Source organism: Columba livia, chromosome 2 (assembly GCF_036013475.1).
Source record: "Columba livia isolate bColLiv1 breed racing homer chromosome 2, bColLiv1.pat.W.v2, whole genome shotgun sequence".
NCBI classification, from domain to species: Eukaryota; Metazoa; Chordata; class Aves; order Columbiformes; family Columbidae; genus Columba; species Columba livia.
The window spans coordinates 47,360,122-47,375,932 of NC_088603.1; the positions used below are offsets into that span (position 1 = coordinate 47,360,122).

The 15,811-nt window shown below is 47.6% G+C and overlaps 2 protein-coding genes and 1 non-coding gene across 5 annotated transcripts in view; 1 reads left to right on the forward strand and 2 right to left on the reverse strand.

The window, feature by feature from the left end:
- SACM1L (SAC1 like phosphatidylinositide phosphatase) overlaps positions 1-1,872 on the reverse strand; it is a 33,848-nt gene extending 31,976 nt beyond the window's left edge. The window contains exon 1 of one of the 2 annotated variants that reach the window (XM_065051755.1): positions 1,636-1,872. In XM_065051755.1, the coding sequence (XP_064907827.1) occupies positions 1,636-1,871 (236 nt within the window). In that variant the 5' untranslated portion in view covers position 1,872. Of the gene's footprint in view, positions 1-1,613 lie in introns of both variants that reach the window. The other variant, XM_065051756.1, reaches the window with a different exon arrangement.
- A 334-nt stretch (positions 1,873-2,206) lies between these two features.
- On the forward strand, positions 2,207-2,279 carry TRNAR-ACG (transfer RNA arginine (anticodon ACG)). Its single transcript has one exon. It is a non-coding gene; the product is annotated as a tRNA-Arg (tRNA).
- Positions 2,280-3,564: 1,285 nt separating this feature from the next.
- LIMD1 (LIM domain containing 1) overlaps positions 3,565-15,811 on the reverse strand; it is a 42,152-nt gene continuing 29,905 nt past the window's right edge. For both annotated transcript variants that reach the window (XM_065051763.1, XM_005512165.3), the window contains 5 exons: positions 14,775-14,837; positions 13,188-13,318; positions 11,921-11,972; positions 11,155-11,223; positions 3,565-10,179 (listed from right to left, as the gene is read on the reverse strand). In XM_065051763.1, the coding sequence (XP_064907835.1) occupies positions 10,042-10,179; positions 11,155-11,223; positions 11,921-11,972; positions 13,188-13,318; positions 14,775-14,837 (453 nt within the window). In that variant the 3' untranslated portion in view covers positions 3,565-10,041. The remainder of the gene's footprint in view (positions 10,180-11,154; positions 11,224-11,920; positions 11,973-13,187; positions 13,319-14,774; positions 14,838-15,811) is intronic.

The following is a 15,811-nucleotide window of genomic DNA, read 5'->3' on the forward strand; positions in this document are numbered from 1 at the left end:
TGTTATCAGGTTTACAAAAAAAAAAATCATGTTAAACTACATTTGACACAGCCTTGTCCCAAAAAGATCAAAACATACTTTCAGTTAAGATTAAACTTTAAATGAGAAAATTCTTTACTAGCCTGTATCCAGAAAAGTACTCTTACTTAAAAAAGACTCTCAGTGAGAAGGACTGTGTACTACGAGCCACAAAACTGCTACTCATAGAACTCACCTTTTCTCCTCTGCAGGCAAAAAGATCACAAGTTCAGCTTAAAGGAAGACAAACATCATTTAGGTGACAAGAGAGGAAAGAAAAAAAAAAGCTTTCTGCTAAATAAGCACGTCTTTCAGCCATGGCTGATGATCTTACTCTTCAGTAATACTCAATTATCTCCAGTGTCTGTGTACCCTCACATAGCCACCCAATCAAAATAAGAAGCCCAGTGATTTTTAAACACAAACTGCAGTCTCTAAGACAGATCTAAGTACGTTTGCGCTGAATTCAAAAGATGACTGTCAAATGAAATTTAACAGAGCCATGAGTAACTTAAATTAGGCTTAAAAAAAAAAAAAAAAATCACTGCCATATACTGATGCCTGAAAATGGCATCACTAACTCAATCACAGAGTTTCAAGCTAATGGAGGTCAAAAGCCTGGGAATGCTTTTAGGACACGCAAGGACATTTCACTGTTGGCTTCAGACGGCCATGAAGAGACTCATGCTCAGAGTACTTTTATTTCAGGAGTTTCAACCGGCCAGAGTGAGGGCTTACAATGGAAACACCTCTTCAGTTTTAACCTTGATGCTGCTTCAGCTATGGAACTTCTTTTGCTGTATAAAAGCAGCAAACAAACACCTGGCATACACAAGTCTGAAGGGTTGCATTCTCCCCTAAAACCTTAGTTTCCACGAAAAGAATTACACCAGGAGTTCAGAAAAATTTATTTGAGAAGTCACCGTAGGGACTATACAGGAGAATCCCAAGAGTTCAAAAATCATCAGTTGGCATCAAAACCACGCCAGAAAAGAAAACCTGTGCCACGAAGGACTGACGGGTAAGGATGCTTAACGAACCTTCTGCTGGCAAGCAGAACACTGAAAATGCAGAGGTTTACGTTGGCATCACTACCCAAGTTTACACAAAAGCAAGAACGCAGCGGACAGCCGGGGCTGCCCGGCTCCCTGCGCCACCTCCTCTCCGCAGACCCGGCTTATCCCAACACTTCCCGGGCACAGCAGCTGCCCAAAGCGGGCACCGGAGCCGACCCGCACGCCTGAGCGCTCCCAGACGTGCAAGAGGGAGACGAGCCGGACAGGCGAACCGCCGGCGGCGTCCCCAGCCGCAGCCGCGCTGTCAGATGGACGCCCAAAGGGGACGGGATCCGTACCCGCGGCCAAAGTCCTCCCCGTCTCGCCCCGGGGCCGCACGCAGCCGCCGCCTCGGGCCGAGCCCTTCGTCCGCCCCAGGAAGCCCGGGAGCGGCAGCTCAGCCCGGCGATGGGACACCGAAAGCGGGTCCGTGAGGGGAGCGGGTGGCGGGCGAGTGGAGGGGACACGACAGGCGGCCCTCGCTCCAACGGCCGGCGCTTTCCCTCCCCTCCCCGCCGGCAGGTGACGGAGCCGCCTCACCCCCTCCCGCCGGGTCACTCACAGCTTCAGGCTGGCGTAGGCCGCCGCTGCCGTCGTTCCTGCCGCTGCCACCGCCGCCATTCGTCCCCCTCCAGCTGTCTCCGGCCGCCGCCGGCTCCGCGTCGCTCTCGCCCCCTCCGACCCGGCCGCTCTCCCTCCCTTCCCAGCCTGGCGCGTCCCCCGGCCTGAAAGGACGGGACCCCGCACAGGACAAACCTCCCCGGGCACGCTAGCGAGTGCCACAGGGCGGGGCACCATCTATGGAGGAAGCGGGAAGGGCCTGGGCTGACTCACCGGGCCCGCGATTGGCTGAGCCGCCGAACTGTAGCTCCGCCCCCGTCGCGCCAGGGAACCACCAGGGCACCGCGACACGGTGACGTACAACCGGGGGCTGGAGAGGCGGGGGCGCGGAAACGAAGCCGATGGGGATTGGCCAGCGGGCGGGTGGGGAGGTAAGCCACACCCCAGGGGAGACACCCCCAGGGCGCGTCGGCGGGGCCGTTGCGTCGGATTGGCTGCTCTGCGGCCGATGGCCCCGCCCCCGCGCGAGAACTGTGGTGAAGTACATGCGGGCAAGCGTTAGCTTTCGAGCAGGGCCAGTGGCGCAATGGATAACGCGTCTGACTACGGATCAGAAGATTCTAGGTTCGACTCCTGGCTGGCTCGGCTGCTCCTTTTTTCTCCCTGAGGTGGTATCCTGTTTGCTCTTTTGTTCTCTAGCCCGAGGGTGCTGCCTACATCCCCTCCGCTCCTGGGCAGCCCCAGTACTCCTGCACAGTCCCACCGCGGCCACTCTCATGCCCCCAGCGTGGGGGGCTGCCAAGCGCAGAGGCCTCCAAAGCACCCCGGGGCTGGACGGCGCCGCAGGAGCCCGTGGCTCTGGGCTGGCACCACGCCGGGTCGCCTGCTGCGGGGGAGGACAGTGCCTACCTGGGCTGGGGGAGGGAGTGCAGGACTGGTGTTTCAGCAGGGAGGAAGCCTGGGGCTATCTGCTGACCAATTTCCCCCTGGATCCAGTCCTCTGGGTGTTATGCCCAGGTTTTGGGCAGGTTCTTGTCTCCAGGAAGGGGAAATCCAAAGTATAATTTACGGGTAATCCTGTTTATTTGCTTAATTTCACCTGGTAGCTCCGTGCTGCTGTGGTGCCGCTCAGCCAGCAGTACTTAAACATCCCATATTCAGACACAAGGCACCACGGTCACTGAATGCAGTGAAACCTATGGGGCACCGTGTGGCCACCTGCCTCCCAGAACCACGGAAATTCTCCTCAAAACTCTCCCCACCAACACTGCAAAGGAGATCCCTGTGCTGTGACCAGGGCCTGCTCCCACCCACAGCACATCCCTCCCCAGCCCCTTACCCCAGGACCAAGGTCTCCCTGAAGGGACACCAGAGCAGGGTGGCCTCAGATGGGGCTGCAGCAAATCCCAGCCGCCTGCAACAGGACTGGAAATCCTCAGTGGAGCCCATTAAGAGGGTTCCCCCCTGCCAGTCCCGGCTTCAGCTACTCAAGCTGGGGGAGATGTTTATCAATATCTCAAGGGTGGGTGTCAAGAGGATGGGACCAGACTCCTTTCAGTGGTGCCCAATGATAGGATGAGGGGCAACAGGCACAAAGTGAAACATAGGAGGTTCCATCTAAACATGAGGAGAAACTACTTTGAGGGTGTCAGAGCACTGGAATAGGCTGCCCAGAAAGGTGGTGGTCTCCTTCTCTGGAGACATTCAAAACCCACCTGGACACATTCCTGTGTAATCTGCTCTAGGTGACCCTGCTTTAGCAGGTGGGTTGGACTAGATGATCTCCAGAGGTCTCTTCCAACCCCAACCATTCTGTGATTCTGAGGACGGCAGAAGTTGGGAAACCATCATGTCACAGTTTAACTCCCTCCCTGTGGACTCTGGGCAATAACAATCATTGTAATTTTAGGAAAGACGTGACGCTGAGCACTGCTTTACGGTATTGTCTTTAATCACCAAAATCACAACAGGCCAGCAGTTTCGCGCTCACTGCCAACCTTCGTTCTTTATAAATATTTAACAGCACAGAAGAAAAGAAGGCTGTGTTCACAGGTGGCTAAGGTTAGTTACACCAGCACAAATCCTAAAATGCTCTCTCCTGGAGCTGAGCTTTGAAGGAAACATAAAATAATTAGTACCATTCAGTATCATTAGCCAAGGCCACAGCCTGCGTGTCTGTGCCCAGGTCCCTGTCTGGCCGTGCACCGCAGACCTGCTGCGTGGGGACCAGGGTCAGTGCCAGCAGGCTGGGAACTACAGCCCTGTCATCCCTGCACGGGGGCTGCGGGACACCCCTGTCATCTGCCTTCGGGGGCTGCATGCCATGTATTTCCATGTGGGGACAGTTTCTTCCTGTCTCTTGTTTTATCTTAGTGGGCTACCGATGCTTATTGCCACACGAGCTTCTGGCTGCCCTGGAAGAAAGCTGGGTGAGGATTTTTATTGCTCAGAAAAGATTAATTGTGCTTATCCTTAGGATGGGTGAACAGCTCTGGGTTCACGGCAGGAGGCAGAAACTGAAAAGAAAACAGGACTCATGAATGCTGTGCAATGAGAGAGGCAAAATCCCTGCCAGCTTCCCTCAGTGACACCGGGGGAAAGGGGACAAGAGGTTGTGGAGTCCTTTCCTCGGGAGACATTCAAACCCTACTTGGACACATTCCTGTGTGATCTGCTCTGGGTGAACCTGCTCTAGCAGGTGGGTTGGACTAGTTGATCTCCAGAAGTCCCTTCCAACCCCAAACATTCTGTGATTCTGTATTTGGCCATGGCCCTGCCCTGCCCTGCCCACAGGTACTGACTCCAGAGCCTGGATCAACATGTCCTTCCATTCACACACAGAAGGTAGCTCAAAATGCATTGACAACTGCTTGGCAGGGGCACAGAGGTGTGAAAGGCAGCTCTCTCGCAGGCAGCACATGCTGCACGTCCATGTGCACAGACATGACAGCACACACGACCATGAAAGCACACACAGAGCACGCAGATGGGCTGACAGGTGCTTTTCTCCTCAAAACCCCCTCTAATGAATGTCTAGGAATACAACAAACAAAAGCAAATCCCTTCTGTGCGGCTTTCTCCCCTGCTCCCTGTAATCACTTGCCCTCTTTTCCCTACAGCTACTGTATTTTGTAAGTCACATCCTTCTTTCTCTGTGCATCCCCACTACTTCAGTACATATTTTTGTTTATTGAAGAAAAAAGTTGGCAATCCATTTCAGCGACCTTTTCGAGGCAACTTTTACTCCGCTGCAGATTCATCCCCAGGTATGTCTTGGCTGTAATAAAATCTCTCTGTCCTCAATCCAACACTGACCTACGTGCACACATTGATTTTCATGTACATGTGCAGTCTTGGTGGCTTCAGCGGGACTGCCTGCCTGTGCACTTCAAGTTCAATGCAGAGTCCTTCATGCCATTTTATTTGCAACAGCAGTGGAGTACAAAGCTGCCGCTGCATCAACCAGCAGCTGGCTGAAATTTGGGTAATTTGGAGAATCAGGTCAAAATGTTCACGTAAGGATGGGGAGCGTGTGTCTATTTTGCTTTAAGCAAGGACACAGTTTTGCTGTTGCTTAAATGATGAAGTGGTAAAATTTCCAGGGAAATACAGAAGTGCAAAACAGGGACAAAATCCATGAGGAAGAGTGCACCTGCGACCCTGCCCAGGGCTATGGACTCACGGGAGGGAGCAGAGGAGGTCGCGGCAGTGTTTATGAACAGATTCAAATACTTAAGTTCAGGGATGCCAAATATTTGCCCAGTGCTACAAATCAGCACAAGGAGAAAGCACAGGAAGGTATTTACTTTCTTCTCTCAGATACCCCTTTCTTTCAAACAGCCAGGCAGACCAGTACCAGCTCTTACAAGCCCAGTTTCCCCTTTCACAAATGCGATAGTACACCTGATCCTGATGAGACTCCAGCATTTCCAGACCAAGGAGCTATTCGCTTTGTAGCAAAAAGACCTACAAAATAACTCATCAAAACACTGAAAGACCGAGAAGACATTTTAAAAGCCCCCGAATGAAACTCAGAAACTGAAGAGCCACAAACCTCATCAAACGCTCCTCGCCAGGGTGTTTGAAAATGCTGTTCCCTGTGTTGAACATCAAGCAGTTTTGTGAAGTCACTTTGATCCCAGGTGCTTCTTATACTTAAAAATACACAAAAATTTCTGCTTCTTCTCTAGCTGGGGCTTTACCCCTGGCTTTTATGCAAAAACCTCTATTTAAATGAGTTTCTGTATTCTAAACAATAGAAATTCAACAGCATGATCTGAACAACAACAAAATCTATTAAGCTCTGGCTCCTGAAACTAAGTTTCAGTGAATTAACTTGAATAGCTATTTGCATGTGAGTTACTCATTATCAGCACAATGGGACTTCCAAGGGTTCCCTGCTCTAAAACTGGTCAAAAGAGACTAACTCTTCATAGCATGTTTCGGCATCTTAATAAATAAAAAGACAGCAAGGTTCACATGAACAGCAAAGCCCAATGCGTATCAGGCAGGTGACAGGCAGAATTCAACGTGTTTTCCAAAATTCTTCTGCAAAGCAGGAAAAGCCTCGCCCTCTGTCTGCAGAGCTACCTGCCTGCCTGCCTGTTTTTCCCTTTGGGTTGGCTGCCCAAAGGCAGGCAGCGAGGGTTTGCAGCTCCACAGACCCCTCGTGAGAGGTCAGGAGGAGGAGAAGCCTCCTCTGTGCAGGATGATGGCCCTGCCTCCCTCCCGGACCCACCATCCGGAGCCAAAAACAAAGAGACAAGCCGGGGACAAGCCATATAGACAATCAACACGGACTCAGACACCCACAGCCTAGGAGAAAAGGCAGGAATAATAAAGGATCTTATATGAATTCAAACTCTCAAAGATAACAGCGGCGCGAGTCAGCACACATGGGAGAGCAGGGCAATGCAGCGGCTGCTTTAGCTTCAAAACCACCAGCTCACACGCTCCATTTTCAATAGCTTCACATTGTCACTTCTGGCTCTTTGTAAATACAGGAAAGGAGAGCATTGGCACTCAATAATTTATACTGGACCTCAAAACTGAAAGTAGGGCAGCCTTCATTTCCCCAGCACTGAGGGATACAGGATAGCTGACAGGAGTAACAACACACCGTGGGGTAGCAGAGGCCATATGGATGCAAAGGAGGATCCATAAACAGGCTGCTCAAGGCTCTCCAGGAGGGAAAATTGTCCTTCTCCCCCTCCCCTTCTTGCCTGCTTATTTTAGGGTTGTGGGGAAGGCTGCAAGAGTGAGAGAGTAGTTAAAACTACTTGTTCAGCCTGGAGAAAAGGAAGCTGAAGGGAGACCTTATCACTGTCTACAACTACCTGAAAGGAGGTTGTAGCACGGAGGGTGTTGGTCTCTTCTCCTAAGTAGCAAGTGATAGGACGAGAGGAAATGGCCTCAAGTTGTGCCAGGGGAGGTTTAGATTGAATATTAGGAAAAAATTCTTCACGGAAAGGGTTGTCAATCACTGCAACAGGCTGCCCAGTGAAGTGGTTTAATCACCATCTCTGGAGGTGTTTAAAAGACAGGTAGATGAGGTTCTTAGGGACATGGTTTAGTGCTAGAGTTAGGTTATGGTTGGACTTGATCTTAAGGGTCTCTTCCAACCAAAATTATTCTATAATTCTAAACTGAAGCTTAAAAAGAAAATATCAGCCCCGCTAGTGTTTTCAGGTCTTTGCAAAACAGAGGCCAGAAAATGTGCATAAGGGGCTGCTCTAAAAATCAGGCACTAGCAAAAGCATGAGCCATGTAGTAGCTGGTATCTCAGAGACCACGGAACAGATCAGGGCTGGCATTTCCAGCTCACTTCCAGAAGCCACTTTGGTTTCTCACTGCCTTTGCTGACAAAGGAAGCTCAGAGAAGGGAACCACCTGCTCAAGGACTATCTGAATCATTTGCCAGGGACTCTCAGCTGGTGTTATTTCCCACCTCAGTCCCTTCAGACAGTCCTAAGATCACAGTTGCACCCTGACACACCTCCCTGTGCCCAGATGCACTGCAGGACACAAGCTGACACAGAGCACCAGGGAGAGAGCACTGCAGGGTTCACCCTGCGTGTTTTGTTGCCCCCAATCCATAAAGCCTGGATACAGCACCGGTTATATTCTGTGGCGGCTCCCATCTCCTCACTATCCAGCACTTGAAGGCCAAATTTAAGGCCCCAGGGAGATCACATATTTGAGGTCAATTTTACCTCCTCTAAAATCACAGATAAAACTCTCTGAACTATATATGCTCCAGAGACATGTATACTGCAGTGGGAAAGTCCACCCCCTTGAGCTTTCTGTCAGTTGCATGTCCCCAGGAGAAATGGCATCGCAGAGCCAAGCTACAGGAAGGCTGGGGCTGTGCCTGGTTTCCAGCAGGGGACCAACCAGCCGTCCCCATCCTGAAGCGCATCAGCAACGGGCAGAGGCACTCACAGCTGGATGGGGTGGAAGGCTGGATGCTCTGCCAGCCTGGCAAAAATCCACGCTGAAGCCACCAAGCTCCTGAGGCTTGGGCAGTTTCAGACATTGAGGTTTCAGCCAAGGCAAGCCGATACAGATGGGCAGGAGGGGTGCTAACAGGCCACTGGTCTTTATCCACTTCACAGCAGATGCTTGTGCCTCTGTGTAATACTTAGCACAGCAACTTGCAGCACGCTCAGGTGAGGCCCGTGGTATTTATTAGCACAGGCAGAGACAGGCAGCTTGCTGCAGCCAGCACCCGTGCTGCTCCACATGGGTACACACAACAGTCTGACTATCTGGCGTGAAGTCCAAGCACCTGTCTAGCTGCATTTGTGCTACAGGAAAAGAGGTTTGGCTGAACCATAGCGGGTTCTCAGCACAGGTTCATGTCAGGAGTCCCCATGCTACTGCTCAGCTAATTTACTCTAGTTTTCTCCCTAGAAAGATCTTCAAGAATGTCATCCAGTCCCCTATCAATCAGAACTGAATTTACATCTTTAGCATGGATACCTGAGGATTTAACTAGTTTTCCACACAGTAAGTTGGAAAGGGTAGCTAAGAGCCCTGATTGCATCTGAGGCTTTAAGAGCTTTTTCTTAAACGAAAGCTTTGTACCTGTACATGATGGACTGCACAGCTTTGGCACCTACAGAAGATGCACTGCGGGCACACCTGTCATATATGTAATATACACTGAAGGAGCAGATTTTTTTTACTATAAAACAGTGGGGTTCAAAAAGAGAAACAATCTGCTTTTCTTTTCTGTTTTCTCAGCGGAACAGAAATTAAGGGCCAAACTCTCTAAGCCCTTGCTCAGATAAGCTGTTATTATTCATGGCAGCAAATCTGTTTATACCAACACACTCCTTTGAGTACAGGTTGTGGAGCTGGGCTCTAAATCCCTGTGTAACAAAGCCTTCATAACGATCTCAAGTTTGTTCCCGGAGCTCTAAATAAGCACCATTACAAAATGGCTTTGTGCTGGGTAAACACCACGGACAGGAGTGGCCAGGCTGGGGGGCTGAGCTGTGGGGACAAGCTGAAAAACTCAGGCAAGTGTCTGTGTACGGCGAGCTTTCTTCCCAAGTGAGCTCTGCAAGCAAGAATCAGGCTGGATTTCCCCAGTGTCCACACTTTCAGCATCCTGACCTTTCCTTTCCAAAAATAATCTGCTATTCGGAATCTGACACAGCAGACTGGCCCCTGCGTATCACGCTGACATGCAAGCCCAGGCCCCAAGTCACTGCAGCAGCTTAGCCTAGAGCTTCTTCCAGTTTCCTGTTCTGTTTGAAATGGGATGCTGGCCTCCACCTGCCAGCCAGCATGCTTGGTTTGTGCTTGGAGAGCCGGTGCTTTTACAGTCAGACTTGATACCGGAGTTCAGGGAATTAACTGGAAGGTCTGAGCACACCATTTTGCACAGACCTTCTTATTTTCTTTTCCTAAAGAATTAATAAAAAGAGAAGGAGTGTCTAAAAACTGGTATTAATAGAGTGATGTCCTTCAGGGAATCTGATGAAATGTGCTTGTCAGGAAAGACTTAGTAGACTGACAAGATGTCCCCGGCACAGGCAGGCAAGCCAGCCTCTGGCTTTTTTATTGTGCGTGGCATGATCTGAGTTCATAGGCACGATAGCGAGTTGTGCTTTCACTGAGGAATCTTCCAAAATGAGCCAAGAGGATCTCCAGAGAGCAGAACAAGGCACGTAAACGTAAACCGATCAGTTTAGATAACATGCCACATTCTTGGTCAAGTAGACGTGGTTTGATACAGCTGGAACTCACAAGCATCCAGACCCTGGGAATCCATCAAAAATCTCTCATATCCTTTTACAGAAACATTGCCAACTGGCGAAAAACATACACAGGAAATCAGCTGAGGGTGGGGGGAGGGAGGTCATGTAACAGATCTTGTGTCTGGGCTTTCCCACTCTGGCTAGTAGTGGTGCTGGTAGACAGCTGCTGGGGTTGTGCCGTTCTCTATGTGTTTCAGATGACAGGAGTGACAAAGCAAATGTTCATCTAGTGGGTAACAGCGATGCCCGTCTTCGTCATTCAGTTCCATCCCGCAGTCCTGCAAAAAGAGGCCATGCAAGTTATCAAAGCACATGTTAATGTTCCGGCATCAAGCAGGGCCCGGCTTCTAGCAGGGAGATTCTGCAACAAGGACAGAAGACACCAAACCAACAGCTCCTTCCTAGTAAGTCCACCATGTGCCACGAGAGGGAAAGCATCTGACACACGTGTTTTGAGGGCAGTCTCGTACAAATTTGTCTTAAACAGTTTCATCAAATAAGCTTTATCTTGTGGTGAGGTGCTACCCTTATGTATTTTAAATGTGCTCGTGTCTCCTTACACTCACAGGTAGGATTCACCTCTTCACATTACATTAACTGCAGTTGTACTGACGTGAAACTGGTCCGCTGAGTCAGGGCCTCTTTCCACTGCATTACGAGCACAGTGAGAGAAGACATCTCTTTATTTTAATTCACAGAACAGAAGCATGAAGCCTCTCTGAGAAGCCCTGCATGAAGACCAAACGAATGTTTAAGAACTGGCATCTCCTGGGATTATTTTGTGAAGCCATATCCTCTCCCCAGCCCTGACCACATATTCATTTCCCACGAGAGTGAAGGTAACTTACACCACACGGGATCAGTCATCACCTTAGCATTTTTGAGCAATCTGACTGGGAAATCAGATACACTAATGTGATCTGGAGCTCAAGGCTTCTGAAAGGCAGCAATATAACCTTACTAAGTCACCATGTTTCCTTCATTAACAAATAAACTGCCAAGCTTAGAAGTGATAATGAACTCTTTGCCCATAACTTTATGGATAGCAAATGAAATCGCAGCTGAGACACGCTGCTGCAAAAAGTTCTGTCCTCAAACTGGAAATTTCTCAGCCACTGACAGAAAAGGTCGTACAATGCAAGGTTTGAATTGCTTATCTACTGCCATTGGAAGGAGGAGATTTATTTCCACCTTAAAAATAATAGTAGTTAGCACTATTAAGTGCCCACTCCCTGAGAAAGCTGCTGACCTACCTCGCAGTGATAACATTCCACGTGGTAATCCTTGTCCATGGACACAACCCGAATGGTCTCATCAGACCCCTGTAAACATTCAAGCAGAAGAGAAATTACAAAGGATTACAACAGGATAAACCACAGGCACTCTGTAGATTGCTTCCTGCAACAATGTGAACATTGAACAAATGCATTTGAGCTGCTGGTCGGACACTACAAAATAAATCCTGCCACCTGCAGTTATTTTTACAGTAAAGCTTCATCATCGACTGACTGCAGGCGTTCTCTAAAATGTAACATCAGAAATGTAAAACACTCTGCTTAACAGACACATCTATCTCAAATCACATATTAAATATTTGGTAATCTCAATATATCACATTTCTCAGCATTTTAAATTGGTTTTGCCCAAGATTCATCTCCTCCAAGTATGAAGATGAGTTCGTCCCAGAGGTGTCACACAGGGGTCATTCAGGAGCACCACCAGCATTTATTGACATGAAGGAAAGGTATCCTGAACATAAAACTAACAGCAGTATATCCTGCAGCAGATGAAAAAAGCTGCGCAGCTCAGCAGAAATAAGCTTCATTATTGAGCAAAATAAAGGTCACATATCAAGGGCAGCATCTAAGCTTAGGTCAAAAGGCTGCACGTTGGAGGAAGCGATCGTCTCTCCCCATCCCCAAATACATTCATCCTGAAACAGGGTCAAGTGTAAAAAAGAGCAAGACCTGAGACATGACTCTCCCTCCCCAGAGGGGATGCAAAATAAAAGGCTCTCACCTCAGAGGGCAGAATGGGAAGTCCACACGCTGCACACTTTGGAGCTAAAACTCTGGAAGAGCAATGAGAAAATGAAGGCAAGTTATAGATCAACATAAAAAGAGAGGCCTTTATGTTCTTGGTGATAAGACGAAAAGCTGCAGCTGTAAATAACTTATCCACTGGAAAGCTTTACAGCCTGAGATCATAAATTCATTTTAGGATTGTAAGTAATGTTTGGCACACATTGCTCAGGCAAAATAGAACTTAAATTTTACATTTAGTGCCAGAAAAAAGAAAGGAAAAAAAAAACCACGAACACACTGTAGAATTCTTGGCTGCCACTGAGAAATTTGAAGAGAGAATGAGGCGAAACTGAGCAGAAGCGTCCCCAGAAAATAAAAAACAAAACAAAACAAACAAACAAAACCAAACCAAAAAACCCCACACACCAACAAAACAAACCAAACAAAAAACCCCACCAAAATTTAAAAGAAGTGGCAGCCTTGCACCAGGGCAGGAAACCTCAGAGAAAACACCAGGGGACTGTAAGGCTCCTTAAAGCCTTGTAACACAATGTAACATGATAGATAAGTCATTAAATGAAATGACAAGGAAACATGCATCATTTCACAACAACGGTGGCACACGAAGACAACTGTAATCTTGGCACAACAGCTCCCAGGGCTGCCTGAGCAACACACACTACTCTGCCTGCTCAGAAAGTGGAGCAAGGAGCAAAGTGAGCCAGACACACTAAAAATGTATGCAGCTCTAATATAACTACCAGCTAAGAGCACAATTGTATTTTACTGTCTAGATGACAAGTGATTTTTTAAGTGGATTTATCGGTTGTTTAATTTAGAGCTGGATAAAAGTTTCGCTTTGCGCGTTCCGTGGTGATTTCTAAAAGCATTCTTCAGAAGTCAGACTCAGCCCTGCAACTACTCAAAAAGCAATTTACATTGATTTCCACGGGAATTCAGAGTCTTTAGAGAGGACTAACTTCTCACATCACTGAACACTTCATAAGCACCATTTCTCACTGCCTGTGCTTTGCAGAAGGGGCAGCTGAAGCCCAGGGATTAAGTGACTTCCTCAGAGTTACACCGGAGTAGATGCCAGGCTAAAAGGAGACACATTGGGAAATTCTAGAGTCTAGCCCCATCCTCAAACTTCTTGCTTCTAACTCGGTCCCTATTTTACTAATCGACAGTTCCTAATTAGCTGAAAAGCTAAATTGTAGGCCGGTTGATTGGGACACATCTGCTGTTTATTTTGTCCTTACTTGTGGTAATCTCTGACACAGTAGATTTTGTTTTCAGAGTCCACAGTGAACGGCACACCATCCAGACACTCGTTGCAGACCACGCATCGGAAGCAGCCTGGATGATATGATTTCCCTAGAGCCTGCAGGATCTGCAACAAACCAAGAGACAGGAAAAAAAATCCCTGTGAACGGCCAATAAAGGTGAAAACAATAAACACACAGCTTTACATCAGACAATGCTGCATATTCATCAGTGGGGCTGTGTCTTTTTTCAGGCACCTCATCTGAATAATGAGTTAATAGGGATGGAAAGGGCAGCTGGAAGTAATATATATCACCTGCTCCAGAGAAATTAATTATTAGCATGTGTAAGAAAACAATTTAAAGTCTCAATCAAGGTATTTAGCATAACAAAGGACAGAAGTTACAGAATTTAAAGGAAAGAAAATACTTTCTGAAGCCAACAGCTGGAGAACACTTAGCAGGATCACAAGGCATGATGCACCAGACCAACAAAAGGAAATACATCTTTATATTCTGCATGAGAGGCTGAAACAAATACTATTGCTATGTTTTCATAACACCTTAGATATCCAAGAGCTTTGTACTTGCTAGCCTGGCTTTCTAATTAACACAGACTATGGAAACTGTATTGAACTCAACAGCTGCAATTCACCTGCTGGCTTTGGGGCCGCAATTGCTACCTGGAACACCATGGTCCATCAGCCAGGTGATCAGACTTCTGAGTATAAAAGAGCTTTTCCAATTTTAATGCTTTCCAGTGTAAGCAGGCAAGCAAAGATAACGAATGATAAGCATTAGAAAATCTTGGGAGGCATGCTGTGAACTGGCCACCCAGAAATTCCTGATTTATTTTGCCTCAGCTGTAGTTTTTGCACCACCAGATACATGACCATGAATTTGTCTCCCTCTGAATCACCCACAACTGGATGCTGCCTGGTGCTGGCTAAAGGCCGGCTGATCCCTGAGCTGTGACCCGCTCCATGCACGTCTCAAATGGGTGATACCTCTTGTAGGATAATGAGACCTGCCTGCGTCAGCAGGATGTCCACGCATCTGCTGAAGAGTTTGCAAGGACTTGGGCAGATCTGAACTGAGGTCTGGATCACTTACTCTGGGTCAAACGTGTTCCCCAGAGTACCAGCACCCAAAGTAGCTTCATCCTGAAGGTATGTGGGAAGCCACAGCTCGACTACAGGAATGCAGGCTCAGTGGAGCCGCACGGATGCCCCACAGCAAGGGAGCACGGCAGAGCATCAGCACTTTGAGCATGAAGCATCGACAGGACTCAAAATACATTGTGCAGAGAAGGACGAGATGGGATGAAAGAGCCAAAGGTTCTGTTTTTCAGCTTGCACTGAAAACAGGCAGAGCAAAGTCTCTGCACCACACACAGCAGGATGCCAGCTTTGCTTCCCTGCAAAAATCAACAAAAGGCTTAGTGGATTTTCTCTCTGCTACCAATCTCACGCTAGGCAGGCTACCAGATGACAGCAGACAGTACTGGATATGAATATATTTTGCTTTTGATGCATTCTTCTAAAAAGCTGTGGGATTTCTTTTCCTAAAGCAATTATCACTTACCATGTCCATTATCAAATGACCACAAATGAAACACCTGTCAGCTGACTGCTGGAAACCAGAATACTGCAAGGACAAAAAACAGTTGGCTTAAAATTTCGCAAGGTTAGTCGAGCATAAACAACAGCATATTGTGGGGTGTTATTTGCTTGGCCTTTTTCTGTACTCCTTACACAAGCTAAACTTCCCAGTGCTTTTTTCAGTGTATGAAGCTGTGGATGGGTGCCTGGAGATATTCCATAAAGACACCAGACTTCCAGTGTTCAGAAGGAGTCCGAGTTCCTGTAACTTTCACGTCCTAAATCTAAGTTTAATTAAGTATAAGTAAATAACATAAATGCACATGCAAGTAAGGCATTTACTAATAGAACTTATAAGCTTATTTGACCATTGAATTTGCAAGCCAAGAACTTCTTGTGTTTCTCACATAGTAATATTACAACATCTGTATATATCAGTTTGGAAAGCCAAATTATTCCTTTGCTTACACTGTTAATAGGTCTGCTGGAGCTTCTTCGAGGCCAGTAGTATCACCCCAGCTCTCTGGCAGTATAACAATCAAGTCTGGCCCAGAGCAACTTCTTTTGCCACTATTGCTGAGATCTAATGGTCAGGAACTGCCTGTCATGTCCATAACATGCAACTCAGGCACAACGCATCATCTGTCTAAGGTTTCAGTCATGTCTGAATAGTGCAAATGCAAACTGGAAAAAAGAAGTATTTTAGATGCATTTAACCAGTCTTTCTATTTTCAGCCTGTGTAGAATATACTGAGAAGAGTAAAGATTAACTTGCTTCTCTCTGACAGAAATCACTAAACTTCCCCAATAAACAAGTAAATACATCTTTTTCAAGTCTCAATGAAGGCTTAATCTGTGAGGGTTCAGGGCAAGGGTGTGAGGATATATGATTTTTTATCTCCACCAGCCAAGGAGAGGACCTGGGTGTTGCTTCATGCCCACACAAAATCCACTGAGGGCAAGGGAAAGATATCCATTAAGACGCCCAAGGAAAATCAGTTAACTCCGAAGGGAAATTCA